This window comes from Solanum stenotomum, chromosome 1 (assembly GCF_019186545.1).
Source record: "Solanum stenotomum isolate F172 chromosome 1, ASM1918654v1, whole genome shotgun sequence".
Lineage (NCBI taxonomy): Eukaryota > Viridiplantae > Streptophyta > Magnoliopsida > Solanales > Solanaceae > Solanum > Solanum stenotomum.
In genome coordinates this window covers 21,986,149-22,007,585 of record NC_064282.1, presented here as the reverse complement: position 1 = coordinate 22,007,585, position 21,437 = coordinate 21,986,149, and the positions used below count along the sequence as shown (strand labels likewise).

Sequence of the window (21,437 nt, the reverse complement as noted above, 5' to 3'; positions counted from 1 at the left end):
ACTAAAAACAGGGAAGAAAAATTAGTGCTTTCATTTATGAATTATATGATAGTTATAATAGAACATATGTACATTTTACATAGAATTGATATTTGCCAACCTAAGCTTTAAAAAAAAATAAAAAAATAGAAGTTTCATAATCCTCTATTTCTATAATGTTGTATTCTTTTGAAAAAGCTCTACACAAAATTCCTCATTTCATGAATGTTCGATCGACTTAGTATCACCTTCCCTCTGATCAAATGGATAGGAAGAAGGATACAACAAGAAGAAAGATATCAGAATACGTTCAAGTACGTCAATAAGAAGATCTCAAAATTGTTTACAATCAGAAAATTATTGGCAGCAGAATGATGCAAAATTTAGATAAAAAGAGAGATTCTTCAAGCTTGCTTTTGCTACCCCTCCCTCTCAATCTCTTAAAAACTTGTTTAACTTCCAGCTGCCTTCAAAAAGTTGTCATATGGACTTGAAGCAGGTAGTGCAAAGAAGTTGGATTCAGCTGCACATGGCATTGGAGGGATAGTAGTGATAAAGGGATTCGACAGATTCGACTCAGAGGGACGCTTCACATGTGTAGGTTCAACCTGCAATTTACATGAGTTTCACAGCTGAAAAACTATGGATATTAATGAACATGTACACTAACAAAGAAGTGTGAACGTATTAAAGTCGAAGCAAATTCAATGAAGCAACAACTGATACCATAGAAAAGGGGTCATAAACTAGCACTACGATGTGAAGCTGCTTCTTACTTACTACTGCATGTAAGTTGCTTCTTAGTAGCCCTCCACAATGCCACTTTGAAGTCTACCAACCTAAAGGTTCCTTTTTAAATAGTACGAAATGGATTTTTCTTGAAAGGAAAAATGGGTAAATGCTATTCCCTCCCTTGTAATGCTACATAATATACCGGGTTTAAAAACTAAATCTTTCAGTCTTGTTATGGAAATGATGTTCAAAGCTGAAGATGTCAAAACTATAAGACGAACACAATTCTTTTATACTTACCGGAGATATCACATTATCACAGTTGTTAGCAGGCTTCATATTTGACAGGAAAAAGTCAAAAGAATTTTCTTGAGACGCTTGGGCAATCATTAGATGTGACATCTTTTGCTGCTTCCCTGCTTGAAGGGCCTCACAATGGCCTGCCATGTCCTTGAAAGTCATATCAGAAGTTGAGACAGAGAGTCTTCCTCCTTGAAGTGTTGTATCAGATACCTGCATAAGTTTCAGTAAATGATTATAGAAAGTTAACCATGTCTAGGGAATGAGACTTGCCTACATGATATTATCTCAAAGGTCAGAATTACTACTATTACACAATGGAAAAATAACTTACAACCATGCCCATAGGGCTCCCGCTCTGTTGAGCAACCACCCCTATTTCTTATGAACCCTCTCAATTATTTATAGGGGCAAAAAAAAAAAAACCTAAAAAAATTATCTCAGTTTTCACTTGAAATCATTGATGAAATTCTCACTTGAAATCATTGATGAAATTCAAAACTATATCTGGGAAAGAAATGGCAAAAAAAAGCTTTGCCATTCTAGTAATATCACCACCAGATTGGAATTTTTGCATAGGAATGACCATTGAAAATCTGTAATACCCCATTCAAGAGGTCATGAAGCCTAAAATTTCAGGCCCCTATTTATCCACAGAACTGACCAGAACATTGCCCAAACCCCTTTTTTTTGGTGGCTTAATAGTTTATTCTGGTGAACCTTCACTTCCCCTGTACCTTTTTGAGAATGAATAAGGAGAAAAAAGGAGTCTATTTTTTCTTAATATAAAAGAACAAAAAGTTTCAGGACATCTTCCAGAAGTTCCTAGTAAGAATTATGACAGCCAAACTCTTCCTTATCCAATTCTGCATTTACTATGTGCATGACAAAAAATAGAAGGTAGTATGAAAACAGAAACGTACCGAATCTAGGAACTGAGTGACAGTTATAAGGTCTGGAATTTGCAGAGTAAGATGTGAGTTGGATAAATTCTGATTCTCAGTTGTTAAACCATCCTCTAAGATGGGCAGAGTCAAGTCCCCAACCTGCTAATAGAAAACCAGGATATAAGATTACCTGTAGTATAGAGAAAAAGATACAAAGACTTAGAAGCAGCTCCAACTACCTCGTCCGAACTATTATCATCAATTGAACCGAATCGGTAGATCTTCCCTGATGTTTCTGAGACTAGCTGAGCTCCCAAAGGACAAACATCATCAGGAAGAAAATCTTTAAGCAACTGATCCTTTATAGCAGCAGTCTTGTTCTGCATATAGGTCAAATATCAAAATGCATTCAACATTGCGTAAGTTATCATTGAATCACAAAATGAGAACATATACAATGTTTACTTTATAAGAATTCCTCAAGCTCTCGACTATTATTGAAGCAAAGTATTCTGTAGTTTGGTTACTAGATAGTTGTATTGCTGAAAGTGATTTCAAGGCATCATCATCATCCTCTTTTGATCCATAAACTTTAACTGCATGCTCTGTTTTACCAGTTACAGCTTCCAGTTTACAGTCATCTACCAGCTGAAGAAAAGGATCAACCTGTTGAAGGCATTAAACATTGAATTAGACTAGACAACATCGCAGGAAAAGCATTGTTTACAATATCTACAAATGAGCACATTGGACAAAACATGACTGATGCAAGTCCTTACTGTTTTTTCTGTTAATGCAGCTTTAGCACAAGCAACGACAGGGATAAAGCTGTACGCTTTAGATAGGAAAATAATCATGGATGTTGCCAACATAAAGAGTGACCTGCGACGTGATGACGGTAGAGATCCTGCAAACACAATAAAGATGACAAGAGGCAATGTCGGTGTGTTACTAGGGAATAACTTATCACTGGTTTGATCAAATAATACAGCACCAATTAGCTGTATATCAGATCAAATGCAGGCATTTGTAAAACAACTAAATATCATGCTCTTTTATTCAGATTCAGACCACTGTGTTATACCTTTCCCTGCTATAGAAATGTTCCTCAAAGAAAATGCTAGCTGGAAACTTCGAATAAGAGCCTCATGGCTGGATTTCTGGAAGATGAGATACAAGCAAATCATCAACAATAGCCTAGTCAACTATTACAAATGTTACTAAGCAAATTCAAGAGTTTTTCTTTCTGATACATAGTCAGCATCTGGGGGAACAAGTAAAACTTAAGAACATGAAATTGACTGAAAACAAGAAAAATGTCCAATAACATATACCCTTATCTAATAGTACCCAAATATTTTTATGTTGTTGGGTTGTAACACCCTGCATGCACACCCCACAAGATTTTTGTAACAAAAGGTTCTGGACTAATGCAAATATTCTAAATGAATTTGTTTCAATCTGAACATTTGTAGACTAGATTCAGCTGCTACTGAAAATTCCACAATCACATTCGTGTTAGTCCACAGCTTTTCAAAAGAAGAAAGATAATTATAGGCTCCACCTCAATTTTTTTAATATTACACTTCCAATATCTTTGCTTTCCACCCCTGGTCTTCGAATTTGAAATCCTGGAATTTGTGTTTATTTTCTAGAAATCCATTCGTACTAATTTCATCATACCAGTTTTGTTTTTGCAATCTATCTCATCACACAAACGTCATATAACAACATTATCACAAAAAAGAAACATATCCTCAACAGTAAGAAAAATTGGCTCTGCACGATGGCCGACCACATAAGAAGCAAACAGAGCTCCAAACTTTGCTCTTAAAGTTTGAAATTCATTTATTCCCAGAAATTAGAAGCTTTTAGACACGACATCCTCAATTCCCCCACCCCCACCCACACACACACACATCAACCACCAAAAAATGGTTTGGCAACAGAAGTTTCCACCAAATCTTCAGTCAGATACCTACTCAAAATACTGGCCCTATTTATCTGTAATATACGTTAAAGATTTGCCACTACACAATGTGGACTAATTTCTTACTCCTAAAAAGTTGTATATCTAGGCAACCCTCAAGATCATAGAGTCATAGAGTCAATAGTACCTAGAGTAAAAAGTACAAACTAAGCACCTCTAGAAATTAGCATAAGGGGGTGAAAGAACTTGCACTCAGTAATACGAAGCATATAGATACATAAGCACCTCTACGCTCAAGTTCTACTAAGTTTAAAGAAAGAAATAAAAAAGATAAAGAAGCAAAATAAAAATGAGGTTGGAAAATATATGAGTGATGCAGATTAATATCCACTAGCAAGAAAAACATCACCACCTTTGTTTGTGAAAATAACACCACCAAGCTGTAAGTATGAGCAATTGCTTCATAATTCTCTGGAGTATTTGTAGCGGAGATTGCCTGCACCCACAGTGAAGACAGCAAGAGGCTAATCTGTCGAATTTTCAGCTTGAGAAAAATTCCATCCTGAAATGAAATGCAATGTGGTTAGGGGCAGCCAAGAAAGCAAATTTGTTTTTCCAACCAAAGGTAAGATGTTGAATTGAAATGCACTATTTTTTTGTTATTGTTTTTAGAAAGACAACCAATATTATATATCTTCAGCACAAACACATACCTGCTCCTCTTCTGTGTTACCATTCTCTTTTCCTTCATCAGTTCCAGGTAATGAATTCCTTTTCACAGTATAAGCTCGACTATAGCTTGATGTTAATCTTTTCAGCATGGATTGGTTTTTCACCAATGATTTAGCATTGAATGTTTTTTCCTTTCCAGCCATATTGTCTTGAGCGGGAGTTTGCTCTTTCTTCAATTTATCAAAAAGTGCAGCTGAAGAAGAAAACACTGAAACGGTTCTAGATAGGGTCCTCTGAATACCAGTAGCCTTTGTTGACCGTGGATGGACAGATTTAGGACGGGGGCAAACTGAAGATGGGACAAGTACAACAGAAAAGACACGATGTGCCACAAGCCTTGTTTCATGGTCTGGCGAGACCATAGCTAAAAGAATTTGATGGAATAATGCCTCAGGGAAGGCCTGAAAGGTATAGACGAAAAAATGAGAAAAAGGATGTTGACAATCAACCAGTTGAAAGCGTCACCAAGAGAAAATAGAGATGACAAGAATAGAGTTCTCCTTGCCTTGTTTTTATATGAATGATTTGGTAAGGATGCAATAATCTGAGCAGTTCGATAAACTGCAGCCATTGTATTCCTCACCATAACTGTTACATTTGATATGCTTTCCAGCATCACTGCCATCACATCAAGAATAGGACCAGCATCTCCTACCTGTTTATCAGAGGGATCACAATTTACATCATTTACACTCAGCCATGTAAAAGTAGGCAGTATATTAAGTTTTTCCTCTCTTCTTGTCAGGCGATGTTGTCTCAACTAGGATGATGCTTCTGAGGATCTCACGAAACAAAATTTCTCAAAACTGATAACCTCTGTGAAGATATGGCACCTGGGCCTAACTCAACCTCAAAAGCTAGCTCATGAGGGGAGGTTTGTCCAAGTCCATATAAGTCCATATAAGGAGACCAAATTCCCATCCCTCTACCATGTGGGACTTCTTAACACTCTCCCGCACGCTCAGACCTCAACTGGAGTGTGAACACTTCTAAATGGGGGCCCAACATCGGTGAACAATAAATTGGGATGGGCCTGGCACTGATACCATGTGAAGATATGACACCTGGNAACACTCCCCCGCACGCTCAGATCTCAACTGGAGTGTGAACACTTCTAAATGGGGGCCCAACATCCGTGAACAATAAATTGGGATGGGCCTGGCACTGATACCATGTGAAGATATGACACCTGGGCCTAACTCAACCTCAAAAGCTAGCTCATGAGGGGAGGTTTGTCCAAGTCCATATAAGGAGACCAAATTCCCATCCCTCTACCGATGTGGAGGGGAGGTTTGTACAAGTCCATATAAGGAGACCAAATTCCCATCCCTCTACCGATGTGGGATTTCTTAACAACCTCATTTAGAAAAAAGGTAAATATGGTATAGTGCATACTTTTGGTGACCTTGAAAAGTGGAAATTAAAAAAAAAAACTAGACTTATGGATAAAGCATGAAATTTACCTTCAGGGACAGTTGTACAAGGCATTCATCAACAGCTGTGTATAGCTTTCTGTTCCATTGAATTACTTCTTCCCCAAGTTCCGAATCATCAAGGGAACAGAGTATACTCTTGCGGAGGTGTCTCATCATATCACTAAACGCACCAACTATCGTCACAGATGACTGAGACTTTGTTGCCTTAGCAAGGGAGCTGGCTACTTCAACAATTTCTATCTGCATATTTGGATTTTTAAGGACATTTTTATGATCAAGGTGCTTGATCAAAGTAGACAGCAAGAAATGTATGTTCTGCCCTGCATTCAACGAAAGGCACAGAGTGAGTCCAAGGCGTTAAGGTGACAAATATGCTGCTTAACCCCAAGATTCAACAGAAAAAAAGGGTAATCACTGAGATTAAAGAAAGATCAAATACCAGAATTTTCCATAATAGATTGCATGTCAAGCAAAACACCAAGGGCAACTCCATGTTCAGGAGACCAAAGATCAGCATTATCGAAATAACGGAACAAGGACTCCAGAACACGCCGTACAGTTGTTGCCTCCTTCGCTAACTTCGCCATGTTATGTAAGCACACCTTTGACCAAAACATGGGGTTTCTTGAATCTTCCCTGTTTATAAGAGAAATGTAATTGGAGGTGAGATGATCTACAAAAATAAAAATAATTAACAAATATATACACCATGGAAAGAGGAATTACGCAGTCACGTTAAGGCCTCTGTCTGTCACTATATTCCTCCAAGAAGTTGCCCTTGTCAATTCATTAGCGGATGACGGCATCTGGTTTCCACCGGAAGAAACTGGTTGGACTCCATTAGTCTGTTTATCTTGATTATCATTATTAAGATCCAGCTTCTCTTTAGGGCCTTCACAATTCTCCAATACTGCAGCCGTCACCTGGAAAGATAAATGACATTAAACCAAAATAATCTTAATCACCAGACAGGACTTCCCAAAGAAAATGCAAGTGTTAGTATGCGAATGTTAGAATTTAAACAAGTATTAGTAATCCTGAATTAAGCAAATGTTATATGCACATTCTTTTTTACTTGTAAAATAGGCTTCTTGTTTCACTAGAAAAATAAGGCACATTGAAATAGATTGACACTTCATCGGACAAAATACCACTTACCACTATGTAAATTCAAATGGAGCATTTAGAGAAATTCTTATAAAATCATTTGAAAATTGAGGATCAATTTTATCTTTGCTATGAGTTAGGAGCACAATATGTACACTCCAACTTGGAGAAGATCATTAAGAATTTGTTAACATGAAAAGAATCCCTTATCGTATAGTTATGTAATCTAGCAAGATTATCAGCCTGAAATTTCTTGTAAACACCATATAATCTGCACTAACTTGAGAGAGCAATCAAAGAATTCACTCTCAGCATATTCTTCTCTCTTTTCTTCACACATAGTATAGGCAAATTAGAAAAAATTGTGATGCAAAAATATATAAAGCCTTTCATGACAATAAAAATGTGAACCAATTTAAATGAATAATAAAGGTGGAATTTGAACTAGGTGCAACCAAAAATATCTGTGGCAGATAAAGAGATTCGGCCTAAATAACACAATAGTTCTGAAATTGGGAAAAAGTACTGATTGTATCAACAACTGATTAACCAGAGAAGCATAAAAAAAGTTTGCAATAACTTACGCTATCGAATTCCGCTGGCATGTGACAAAATTCACCCATAAACCATATCTGTACATGAAAAGTTGACAAAAGAAACAGAATTGCTCAGACTATCCATTATAAATGAACTCAGATTTCACCAAAATAATCCAGAGATAAAGCTAAAGAAACTGACAAAGTAAGTGGAAAGACAAACATCAAAAGTCAATAATATCAAAATCCTCACACGGACCAACCAATGGAGCTGCATGTAGTTGTTGTTTCTTTCCGACTTCCGGAATCAGTAACAGGACCTTCCATTTACAAGAAAAGAAGGTTTGGAGAGAATAGCAAAGGACAAGATTCCTCCAAATCAAAAGAAACGAAGATGGAAAGCAAATATTGCAATCTGGATGTTGATCAGTCAAGGTAAGGTGATATTAAAGCAATGGCCTTACATTATATAATTAGCTATTTTTTATAGGATTTCTACGAATTGCACTGATATTAGAAGTCCTTCGTTATATTCTAGCCAAACACAAAACACCACTGCCAGCATAACACATTTTCTAGATTCTACCCATCTGGCCCACAATGATTGATAGCAAAATGTCCATACATCCAGACTGAAAAATAACTGCTTTAGCAAACATGCAAAATGGTATTTCCAACATGTTCATGGAAAAACACTCTCATTACATGCCAAACAATCCTTCCTACGTGTTCCTAGAAAATGCACCATTGATCTACCATCACAAACAAACCATGTATGTTGCCTTATCTGCTAAAGCAACGCAGTCATCCAAATGAATAAGGCCTGAAGACAGTGGGGCAGACAAATGGCACCACTAAGGGTTACAACTCAATGTGGGGGGGAGTACTTCCACCCTTTGTCTCTTTCCCCCTCTGCCCCCAGAGAGCTCCTACACCTTTTCTAGGGTGTGATGAGCCCACTCCTTCTAGACAATGAGCTATTATTGTAGAAATCCACTTTCTTTGCCGAAATGGAGGAAAGAAAAAGCTTCACTGCCATTGACACTATTCAGTTTAAACATTTACCGGATGATGTAATTTTCTCCACATTTCATATCTCAAGCTCCAAGAGTCCTAGGCTTCTTCTCAGTCCTTTGTTGCAGGAGCAGCTCTTTAGTTCTTCACATTGCTATGCAGTGACAACCTTACTCAGTTTCCAGATTCCTATACCTCCTTGACCAAAACCTATTTTCATTTGGATCTTTTTTGTTTACTGTAACTTGTTCAAATGGTTGATCAATTCTTATTTAGATAAATTATTTGTAATATTTGTAGTCCATAGAATTAGCTATTATTAATTGATAGTTGTGAAGAATTAATTAATGGAGGAACTACATATACTAGTTTATGAATTTAGTAGAAATTTATTTTGGGTTAAAACAGTGTTCTGTTTTGTTATTAGATTATGCATCGAGTGAGATGCAGATGCAAGTTTTTTTCTTCTAACCAGCCAAATGATTCCAAGATCATCAAGTCCTTCAAACTCTATTCTATAAGTTTTTCCATACCAACTCTTCTATTACAATAACAGAGATGTTGAATTGGTTAGGCTGACCACGACCCAAACCGTTTTTTGTGGAAAATGTTTTCCTAGAAAAAAGATTTTTTGACAACCAAGCACTCGAAGTGACTTATCCAGAAAATATTTTCCATTATACCAAACACGCAAGTTAAGTTTAGTTTTAGTAATTTTAAATCTTAGTTACAAATTAGCTCAATTTCAAAAATCACTTTCTTTACTTAGATTTGAACTAGGGAACTTCAAATTTTCAGCATGCTTGTGAGATCACACTCATTATTTCCAATAGCTACATCAATCTTACATGCTTCCAAATTTAGGGATTCATTTACTGTGAAAACCACACATTAAAATGAAACTCACCATGAAAGAACTCATAAGCAACTTCCTTATCAAAGCACATATTTATAATCAGCAAAGGAAGCAGTAGAGGAGCAATTCACAGCGAAGTGCTAAGCATAAACTTCATTATAGTTAGAAGCAACGAATTCTCCAAAAGTATATAGTTTCACATATTATTAACATATGATGCAAACAGTCAGAGGGTGATGTGTAACGCAGACCTTACCCCACCTTGTGGAGACAGAGAGATTGTTTCGATAGACCCTTGGCTCAAATATAGCATATCAAAGAAAAGAAAATCTGAAAAAAAACCTTCAAGGTGTTGTGTTACAATTGTTGACACAGCGTAGCCAGTTCTAAAATTCAATGGTGCAGGTGCAGGAACTAATTCAAAGACTTCTCTACAAATCCCTAAAAGGCAATTTTCTTCAAGTTAGACATATCTCTGCAGTTCTAATATTGAATGATGAATATGTGCTTCAATAAGACACCACTTAAAAAATTTGGGGCACAATTATACAATGAATGTGTAGAATGATGAAAAATCTATAGTCTTCAAAGATCTAAGCCACAATTATACAATGAATGTGTGGATTGATGAAAAAGCTATAGTCTTCAAAGATCTAAGCCATTGTCCTAGCATACGCTTATGTAGAAACAAAAGACCAGGCTGCTATACAACTTTACTAGTAGATCTGTTTGTAAAGTTGTTGGAACATCCAACTAAATGGAAGATGTCCCTGACAAAATATTCAGTCACCGTTCATGACTGTATCTCCACAAACTCAAGCTAATCAAACAAAGTTTACACCTCAGAAAGAGCATCAGGAAAATAGGTCCAATTCCATTAATAAAGTCAAATGGAATTGTATTGTATCTTTTACTTTTTTGTAAACAACTATGTTTAGAAGATACTTAACAGACTATAGATCTGTAGGGAGTCTGTAATTTAACTTTTGGTGGTGGTCTGTATATCCTTAATGCTGAAGAATACAAACTTACCAGTCTCAAAAAAGAAAATAACAAGAAGTTTATCTGGTAATTTACCATGGCGGACAGAGCTTGAAGACCAGCACAACGCATTTTAATCACCCTTTCGTCCTCACCCATCTCTTGAGCAAGAAGACAGATTTTAGGAATCAGGCCTTCAAAGTTAAACATATATGTAGAGTCCCTCTGCATAATGCACAGTCAAATTCGAAAATAAGCTTTAACTGTTGAGGAGAACTGTTATCTTAAAGATAACTATCACCAATATAGGGTAAAGCCAAAAGAAGAAGCTATTAACCTGGTTAATTATGAAGTCAAAAAGAGCTTGGCATCCAACTGTGCGCATTTCATCATGCCTCATCTGATCCAGCAAAATGTGTATTATACTGAGAAAGCTGCCTGCAAATAGTGGCCTGCGGTGCATTTGTACTAGTTCAGGTCTACAGGACTCATTGTACGAAAAACAGTAAGAAAATCAACAAACCCCATAGTTCAGAAGCAAATCAATGATCTACAATTGGTTAAAAACTGAAGGAAAACAAGTGATAGAAACAATTATATCATGGAACTGTGCATATCTCTGAAAAGGGGTAAACTTTTGAAATTTTGTACACGATGATCCTCATTTCCTTGACTTTTATAGATATCCTAGTAGAAGAAGAATCAGTGCTTCTTTTCCCACACTAGCAGATGAGGGAAATATCAAGGTTTTTTTCATTTCAGCCTCGTTACCCTCACTTAACCTCAGTAAGTGCAAAAGCTTCCATTTCATAATATTCTCCCAAGAGTTCTTGCTATCCATCAGCTTTGCGGCCAATGTTTCTAATCTCCTTTATTACCCATATAATGGCCTCCATGGGTAGGAGACCTGGTATGTTGAAGAATCTAGAGAGTAAACTATGGCACCTAAAATAAGGGCTTTGCCTCAGTTTGATTTTTAGTATATTGAAGTCTGAGCTTGCAGTAGCCAAATTATCAAATGTGACACCTCTATGCAGAAAAACTGTCAAGCATGCAAGTAAGCGATGTTGAGACATGCTTGTGATTTCAAGATATATTTTGTTGTCTCATAATATGACATGACTTACGAGTCCTTAAAAAAAGTAACATATTTGAACTCAGGGGTATGGGTTTGACCTAGTGGTCAATGAAGTGGGTTGAGAACCGTGAGGTTTCTCAGTGGAGGCAAAAGCCAGGTGATTTTTTCCCATCTCTCCAAGCCTTTTTGGAAGAGTTATTTGGTACTTGTGTTGGTGGGAGGTAGCAGGTACTCTATGAAATTAATTGAGGAGCATGCAAATTTGCCCGAACACCATCATCATTCAAAAAAAGGTAAGATATTGAACAAACCGCATTCAAAGTGAGATAATTGGTTTGACCTCTATATCCAAGGTAATACTATAGATTTGTGCAATTAAAATTCAAGAAATATGTGAATGTGAAACAAGTGGGGCTAGATGTGAGGTGATAGCTAACTCAATACTTTTTAGGACGGACAAAAGTGGAAAATTGAAACACCATGGGCCTTCTAGTAAACTGTGCATGTGTGTATAGGCGTTTGAGTTCATGATATGGATGCTTGTAATATAGTTGAGGCATTTGCATATGCGTTGTTTGCTCATGGATTGGGGCTTCAAAAACGACTCGGAGGAGTTTGGAGGGCTAAAGAAGTTTCAACTAGTTGGAAACTCATAACTTGGATCTGGGAATCAATCAAGAGAAGAACCAAATTGTTTTGTGCGTTGTGGTTGCAAATCTGGAGAGAAAGCACAACAGTTCAATTGGGTGCCAAACAATTTTCCTTTGTGCTATGCAGTAGCATGTCTGGAGAGAAAGCGCACTAACAGTTGAATTGGGCTTCAGACAATTTTCCTTTGTAAAGTATGACTGCACAAATGGTGTTTCAACCACATGCCCACAGCCAAACCTCGATTAGCTCACTAGACAGAAATTACTTGAAGTGCAACAGCACAAGAGGTGCTTTTCTGGCAAATGAAGGTCACAGAACATGGAGATTTGCTAATTTAGGACGACGTGCACAAGGAAATGGAGTTTCTTCTCCCTGAAGATTGGCAACTTAAGGGTCGCTTGGAGAAGGACATTTCCGCTAGGTAATTGTACAACCCTCCATTTTTGAGTCGTGAGTCGTGAGTCGTGACAGTCATGGATGTAGGATGATAGCTAAATCTATAACTCTATTTGTTTCAATTTGTTTGTCTTACTTTTCTTTTAAGTCTGTTTCGCAAGGAATGCCTCGTCCCTTTTTTGGCAACTCTTAGTTCTAACTTTTAACATGGCATGTTTACCACAAGATTAAAGGGCATTTTGGTACATTCTATATATTTTTAGTTTAAGAACACAAGATTCAAAGATTATGTGTCAAGTCAAAGTCAGACAAACAAATTGAAAAGGAAGGAGTACTATTTAGGAAGACAGAAGTGAATTTCCTTTCATCTTTCAATGTATAAAGTGAAACATGAAAAGAAGAATATAAAGCAATTGGAGTTAGACGGTAGAAGCTAGATCGTGTTGACAAATTAAACTTATATGTAGTGACTTATCCAGCTATTTAATGTTATATTAAGGAGTGGAAACATGCGAAACAAGTAGACAAGCAGAACCTTGGTCCTGGTATATAAAACAGAGGATACATTCGAATTTGTTTCAAACTATCATGGTATTAAATTTATGACTCATATGATGAAACTTTTTGAAAGAGTGATAGCCGTGGACATTCGGAACACTATAAAAGTGACAGATCTCCAATCGTCTTTTTACAACATTCAAGCGAGACCACAAAAAGGAGGCTTGGTCTCTCCATTCATCACCTTCGACTTTTCTGAAGCTTTGGAAGTTGGAAACAGTGTTAAAAGGCATTTGACCTACCTTAAAGAGGCATATTTGAGCCTCTGTTCTCTTTTTTCTAATATCCCAGGGCCCAAGCCTTCACCTTACAGAGATTCATCTCAGATCATAGATGTACTTAGTAATGAGATCATAACTTCATCAGCTAATGGTTAGTATAGCTTGTTTAGCGGAAGGATCAACCACTACATGATGCTACATGGATTACTGAGGATGACTTCCATTCGATCACCAGAATCAAGTTTTCTTCCATCAGAAAAATAATTAAGTTTTAAAAGATTAAGAGAGATTCTTTTTCAAACAAAGACTAGGAGAGTTAATAGTAGAAAAACATGAACTGTTGTTAGTCTTCTACTAGATTATTTTAATCAATTAGATTCTAAATTAGGCTTAGGTTGATTAGATTATATGTATTCATTATCTGTCAGGCTGTTTATTTTTATCCTTGATTTTACCTTTATCTCTTACTTACAGATGAAGTTTTCATTATTTCAGGAACGAATGTTATTCGGGGTTCCTTACTACATAAATAGAACCTTGGCATTTTATTTTTAACATACTTATTTGAAAAATAAGTTTCTAGGAATTGACCTCTATCTTCTTTATCCTCTTTTCTTCTCCCTTTTTTTGCTACATCACAAATACTACATACAAAATCTGTCCTTTACTACTCTAATAGAATTATTACCATGACAATCAATAAAACATCAAATTTCATTGTAAATGGCCTAATTCTAACTTTGTCTTTTTTGACACCAAAGAAGTAAAAAAAAAGTAACTAGTAAACTCGTTAAACATTAGAGCATGAGATGAGAAGAAACTACTTTTCTGATGTATTTCTATAGCAGCTCAGAACCTTGTATAACTCACATCATGTCTTTAGACAATGTAAAAGAAAGATTAGCACATATATTCACAACATTATCCTTTTCATGATCAGAAACCTTCTTCCATCAATGTTAAAAGAGCAAGGAACTTACATTTGTTGCTTACAGGATGTAAGCAACTTCCGGTAGATACACATGACTACCTTTACAGACCCGAGATTCTCATTTCTTAGTTCCCGGTAACACCTTTGCTCAAGAACAGTTGTTATCTGGCCATAGATTGAAGTTCATCAGCTCTTCCCAAACTTGAAATAGGGTAAAATATATAATGGTATAGCACAGAGGATTATCAAAATCTCAACAATTTTTGGGAATCCATATATTATTGCATGGTTGTAAGAATACTATTTAAATGCTTTTAAGGAGAAAACGGAACAAGAAATGAATCTTAAAATTAAAATCAAAAATAAGTCCATCTTATCAAGTTTGTTCAGTATCTCAGTAACACAACCTTGGGTATCCTAAGTGGATTTTTTGAAGCATATTCACACAATTTGTTGATCATTCGTTCATTAGGCTCTCCATCCTGTCATAAATAAAAGATAAAGTTAGTTCTTGAAGAAACTTAGTCCTTTCAAACCAATAAAAAAAATCAACTTCTAATGCTTCCAGTGAGTAAAGAAAGCATAGGAAACGGTTATTATCCTACCTCAAGTTATTCAAGAAGCTCAAATGCAAATATCAAGGATACATCACACTGCTACCATGATGGTCTATAATCCTAAAAGATTCATTCACCTATATATATATAAGGTGTTTTTTTATTATTTTTTTTTAAGTATATATATAGATTTTGAATCCTCTTAACATAAGACTAAAGGTTGGCTCAGTGGTTTAAGTGAGGCCACTACCAATTCAGGTATAAGAATACTCTCAAAATACACATTTCAGACTGAATTATTTGTTTCATCCTCTTTCAGCATCAGGAATCTGTGGATGGATTTATTGCACACAGTATGTTTAGAGCTTGTATCCAGAGTACTCAGAGTATCACGATACAAAAGTGCATAGCTATCTATAAATTTCAGGAGTTCTTGCAATCCCATATTTGCTATCTCAAAGAAAGAATAACCCAAATATTTACAGGTAAAACCATTTGACTTTTCACTTTGCTTAGTGCTTAATCTCATTCTACAATACTAGAGGAGAATTTGTTAAACTTCCCTGATAAGAATATTCCAGATCTTGGTAATAACTAGAAAATTAACTCATTATCGGAAATAAAAATTAGAAAATAAAGAAAGAGAAAATAAGGATCTAACACATGCTGAAACGAGTTTGTTAACTCCGTAGAAAATAACATAAGAACTATTAAATGAAGCCTTTAATCATCTAACACTACCAGAAAGGCTGAACATCTAAAATCAATAGACTATACAGCAACGTCTAGTCACCTGACATAAGAATCATAAAAAAAAAAAAAAACCAACAGGATGTCATTGGAGCATAATTCCAACATACATTGAGGAAAAATTATAAGTTTCTCAAACAGAGCAGCTGACATCCAAGCTATGCACTTCCAATCGCTGGACAACTACCTTTATGGTTCTTATATAAGGTTCAACTGCATGTACTAATCAGAACACAAAATTCTACAATATCTCATTAGACAGAGCGCAACACCCAACTAGGAGCTGTTTTGTGGGGGGTGGAGGGAGGGAGGGAGTAATCAGTTCAACCTCTTGATCATATTGCAATCCAAAGGATTCTCATACAATTTTCACTATATTCTCTAATTTTTTATTTTCATACGCGCGGTAAAGAAATGAATCATAGGTCTAACTCAATCTGAAATATACCAATGTTTCCTCATCTCCTCCACCAATGTAGGACATTTAACACCCCTTCACGCCCATAACTGTATAACATAACACGGGGGTCCAACATTGGGTAAAGCAATCAAATGAATGGATCAAGCTCTTATAACTTGTAAATAAATGGATCTTCGGCCTAACCCAATCCAAACAGCTAACTTTTTTTTCTTTTTTTTTTCAGGACCAAGCAGCTAACTTAAGAGATGATACTATCAATACAATACCATATAAGGAGGCAACATATGTTTCCTAATTCCTACAACGAAGGGAATCAAAAACACCCAAATAAAAGAACATAAAAAAAAATAACAAAATCCATTCTCTATTATCAAATAAGAAACGAAAAAATTGATTCAAGACTAACCGGAGATCGAGGAAAGCTATCAGAAATTAGCTTCTTATAACGTTTAACAGGTTGGCGGGACCTTGTCCGCATTGCCGGACAACAAACACAGAGCTGATCACATGCCGGCATTATTTGATGAGAAATACCCATTTTCAACAAATTAAAATTCCCCCAAGAAAAAAATTCCCCTTTTCTCCAAAATCAAAGAAAACACGAGGTGGGTTTTCCTGTTTTAGTTTTTAATTTCAAGAAACACCCACCAAAAACGAAAATTTGCTCGGCCAATTCAGGATTGGCAAAAAAACAGAGAAGAAATTAGAGAAATGGGTATGGTTAAAAAAAAGAAAGGAAAATGGAGAATTGAATGCCAGAGGAAAGAGGGAGATCGGAGAATTCTCACAGATCTCCAACTTCCTCAAACGGCAAGACGAATGGGAGAGAAAATGGGTATTTTCTTGTCTATTTCAATATGAACTCTCCCAACGTTTTGCATGGGATTCACGTTCCTTCTCTAGTTTTATTACTCGCATCAACAATTGCGCAACGGCTATGTGCTGGTGGGAGGCAGGACAACACCACACAAAATAAATAATTAAGCAAATCATATACTATTACTCCATAAATTTTGAATTACAAAATTTGAGTAATATACTCCATACGATATTAGTAATAATATAATTTTATATTTTTTAATTTTTCATTAGTGTTCTCAATGTTCATTATTTACAATACAGTCTTATTAAACTAAACTCATGTCGTGTATGGTTTTCTCTGTCAAGGATCAATTTTTCTAATCTGAATTGATGTCGTGTAGGATCCATTTGCAAAAAGGAAAATATTTTTTTGACTCTAAGTTTGAGATAATCACTCCCTATAAAGGATTTTTTTCACAAGAGAGATTCATAAAGGGTCATTTCGTAGCTGGTTAGAATTATGCATGTATTAGTAATATAGAGATTAGTTGTATATGAGTGCATCTATGTATTATTATTCATGTTTCAGTTATTTCACCTCCTATTCTACATAAAATAAGGCATAAGTTCCCTCATAATATAACTTATATATGTATTAGATATGCAGATTTCTAACTATTAACCAAAAATTGTAGTAATTTTAAATATTAATAAGTTATTTCCTATCTATTTATCAAACGGCATATAAATTATATGAAAATTATTAATTAATGGAGAAGCAACTTGTGTACCACATGTTTTGGTGGTAATCATACAAGTAATCTAATCATTGTATTGTGGTAGGTGGTACTATCAACCTATGTTATGCTTTATTATATTGTGATCATGAGTTGTTGCCTTTTCCTAATATGTTATTATTGATTTGGAATTGTTATGACTTATTTGTGTACTTGTTATATAGTGGTGACCTTTATTTAATATGTGCTACAAATTTCATGTAATTATTTTACTCCTGGATGTTAATATTTTTTTTATCGTCAAGTAATGATCTATTTAATATTATGCCTATTAATGAATTTTATGTTGAATGTTTTAAGCACGATAACAAATACATGTAAAATGTTTGTATTATTTAACTTGATCAATAAAGTAAGATTATGCCATAAAGTGTGGGTGTACATGATTGGATTGATTCAGATTTTTCAAATATCAAATCAAATCATTCGTATTTGATTTTTAAATCTATAAATCAAATCAAACTAATAAAATTTGGGTTGTTCAACCTCGGATTGTATTCATACAATAATATAATTAACTTGTGCTCCAAATATTTATCTAGTCCTACTAAAATACAACATTATATGGTGTTTCATAAGAAAATAACACAAAATATGAGAGAGTGATGACACTAAAATATTAACAAAAAATAATAATGAAATCAAATGAAATAAAATGGCCAAATAACCCCCCAATCTATTACCGGATTCTCAACTACACACGTATACTTCACGTAGATCTTATTAACCCCCTAAACATTTTAAAAATAGAATATATACCCCCTTAAAAACTCATACCCACATTTGTATCATGGAGTGGTCGGCACGCGCCTGCCACATAATATTACCATTTTTATAAATCAAAATAAATTAATTCGTTTTTTTATTTCGTCGTCATAGAAGCAGCCATTTGCCAGAGCTTTTTCGTCGGAGTTGCACCGCTTTGTCTCCAATTCTTTCAATATAGAGTTTTTTTCCACCGGCCTGCTCAATTCTCTTCTATATTCCTCTCAATTTCATCTTTAAAAATCTCCAATTTTCTTTCAATAATCACTGAATTAACCGTCAAATTCTCCATTTTTACACGATCTATTTTTCCTCTCTCATATTGATGAAATTTTCACTGAAAATCAATAATAATTGAATGCCCAAAAGTTTTCTTTTTTTAATATAGTTTGTTTGGATAGGAATCTTGAAATGTATAGATTTTATTTGTTTTTTGTACAATTAAAAGTTCATTGTAGACTTGGTAGTCAGAGTCTTTTCAAATTTGAAAAAAGATGAACATCTGACTTTTTAAATTTTGTGCTTGAGGTTGAATCTGCATCTCCAACTTTGAATATCTTGAAGCTATGGAGAAAAATAGAGAAAGTGGTGATGGTGGTTCATGTGGTGGTTCTCAGCGGAACTGGTGGTTGATGAATATGTATTCACATGGTGGAGTAACAAAGGTTATTTCTTGTGAATTTTTAGTGGAGCTCCTATGAGGGGTGTGAATTCAAAGGTGAGAGGCTTAGTGATAGAAGGTCGATGAGGCGGGCTCCTAGAGGTGGAGGAGCAAAGCTCGTATGATGGATCGAAATGTTGTCGTCACCGGTGTTGTTGCCCGCTGCCGTCGGTGTTGTTTCTCTGCCAAAGAAAGAAGAGAAAGAGCATAAAAAGTACAAAATAAAATAAAAGGAAATATTATTTTTTTTTAAAAGAAAACAAAAAGCAACTCTAAAATAAAATAAATATTACTAAAGTTTTAATTAGTTTTTTTTTTTTTTGTCATTCACATTCACTCGAACTATACACTCTTTGCCACCTCAGCATTAGGGAGCAAATAATTTCACTTTAAATTAGTATAAGGGGGTAATAGGACTCCTGAGAAATATAAGTGTGTAGTTGAGAATTTGATAATAGGTTAGGAGTTCATTTGATCATTTTCTCTAATAAATATTGTAAATTAATAAGTCATAATGAAAATGATTATAATTTAGAAATACTAAATTGTGCTAAAATAAGTATAATAAGTATTAATAACATGATTAAACATTAAAGAACAAATAAAATCAGGTTATGTATTTTAAATGTCTAAATCAATGTAAAACTAAAGAACAAATATTCAACATTATTGTCATTCTTAGTGTTGAATTAATTAATTTTTTGTTAGCACTCATATTGATTTGATTTTGATTTGAGTTATTAATATCTTTGGACTATAACCTTTATTGAACTATTCAATTATAAGTCTCAAATATTAGAAATAATATGTTAAAAGATAAAACGTATGAAAAAGTATAAAAAAGTATTTTGAAATTATTATTAAAGTAAATACTTTTATGTATAAAATATATTTTAAAAATTATACATATAATGTCGGGTTGATTTGGTCTCGTGTCGACTTTTTTCAGTTAAAACCAAACAGACCCAAGTAAAGTTGGATTTTTTTTTGGGAAAGGGTCTGAAATATATCTGAACTTTGACCAAAATTGTTGTTACGATACCAAACTTTGGAAATGACCTTTTACCCCCCCTGCACTATTTAATAGTGTATTTTAAAGGTATATATGTGTCCACATAGACATAAAAAAAATAATGCATAATATAAATAGTAATGTGTCCATGTGAGCACATATATACCTTTAAAATACACTATTAAATAATTCAGAGGGTAAAAAATACACTATTAAATAGTTCAGGGGGTAAAGGTCCTCCATAAAGTTTGGTAGCAATTTCGGCCAAAGTTAGAATATTTTTCAGACTCTTTTTCCTTTTTTTTTCAATACCAAAGCAAGTCAAACCAAATCATTAATCAGGTTTTTTTTTATGATTTGACTCAGTTTGCAATGTGGTTCGATTTTCGATTCAATTGATGTCCCGGCATTTGACGACACGTTTGATGCTTTTATTTAGGAATAATTGTGAGTTCTTAAGCAACAACATTGTCTTTTGATAGTTTTTCTACTTTGTTAGATGAAAATTCAGTTAATGCGAGAAAGAAAGTGAAATGGAGCTAAGTGTTGCAAAAGGACAACTCAGACAAATGCGTCAGACGACATGCGTCAGACAATCCCTTGATTTTTGCTTTCTATTTTAAGATTTCAAATTTTCAGGAACTATATATAACAATTTTTATTTTAACATTTTTGTTTTTAGCGAAGATGATAATACTGCTTGAATAGAGTTTGAACAAGAATTACATTGGTTTATTGAATCAAAGTATTGACACAAAGTAATTGGAAAAAACTGCCGCTACTTTAAGGAATGAAAAATATTAATTATTCCTTAATTAATACATTAACAAATGCTAGAACCACTTTTAAGGAAAGATTTTTTTTAAAATCTGGTAATTAACTCATGAAAAAAGGTTGTAATTACTCTTAAGGCATAAACAATATTTTTAATCCTCAATTAATATGTACTAATTATTAAATGTATGTAAATGTGTATTATATGTTATATTAAATATGGACTATAATTTACATCTGTTTAATGTAAATATAACTATAGATTTGTTCGTATATTCTGTTAAATATATTTGATCAATTAGATATTTGCATTATAATGTATACGCAATTTATTTTCATATAATATAAGATTATATGTATGTGGTGAACATTGAAATCTACTGAAAATAAACTGTATACCTTAATTATATTTTGTTTGTATACACTATTAGTATACAAAAGTATATTTTGCAGCTATTGATATGTATAGATATATTAATTTTCGACAAATATTTAAATACGTAAAATCATGTTAGTATACATACTTTCAACTACGTATACATTCAATTTGAAAACGTATACATTTAATTTTTCT

The 21,437-nt window shown here is 34.5% G+C and overlaps 1 protein-coding gene across 1 annotated transcript; it reads right to left on the bottom strand.

Annotated features, from left to right (window-relative positions):
- Positions 1-278: 278 nt before the first annotated feature.
- On the bottom strand, positions 279-16,635 carry LOC125853526 (protein SEMI-ROLLED LEAF 2-like). Its single transcript, XM_049533239.1, has 19 exons — positions 16,460-16,635; positions 14,733-14,807; positions 14,375-14,490; positions 10,828-10,942; positions 10,587-10,715; positions 7,688-7,735; positions 6,723-6,919; positions 6,436-6,632; positions 6,024-6,316; positions 5,066-5,215; positions 4,542-4,961; positions 4,241-4,390; positions 2,983-3,058; positions 2,678-2,805; positions 2,364-2,564; positions 2,138-2,278; positions 1,935-2,057; positions 1,012-1,224; positions 279-587 (listed from the first exon to the last, which is right to left on the bottom strand). The coding sequence occupies exons 1-19, from the start codon at positions 16,589-16,591 to the stop codon at positions 432-434; spliced, it is 3,060 nt and encodes a 1,019-aa protein (XP_049389196.1). The 5' UTR covers positions 16,592-16,635; the 3' UTR covers positions 279-431.
- Between the last annotated feature and the right edge of the window lie 4,802 nt (positions 16,636-21,437).

Bases quoted from the DNA above. Each gene is read 5' to 3' on its own strand.
- LOC125853526 (XM_049533239.1), bottom strand. From the start codon at position 16,591: ATGGGTATTTCTCATCAAATAATGCCGGCATGTGATCAGCTCTGTGTT. The intron at 10,943-14,374 runs GTAAGTTCCTTG...AATGCACCGCAG, and splicing joins ACATCCTGTAAGCAACAAAT to GCCACTATTTGCAGGCAGCT. The intron at 2,279-2,363 runs GTAAACATTGTA...ACCTATATGCAG, and splicing joins GCTTGAGGAATTCTTATAAA to AACAAGACTGCTGCTATAAA.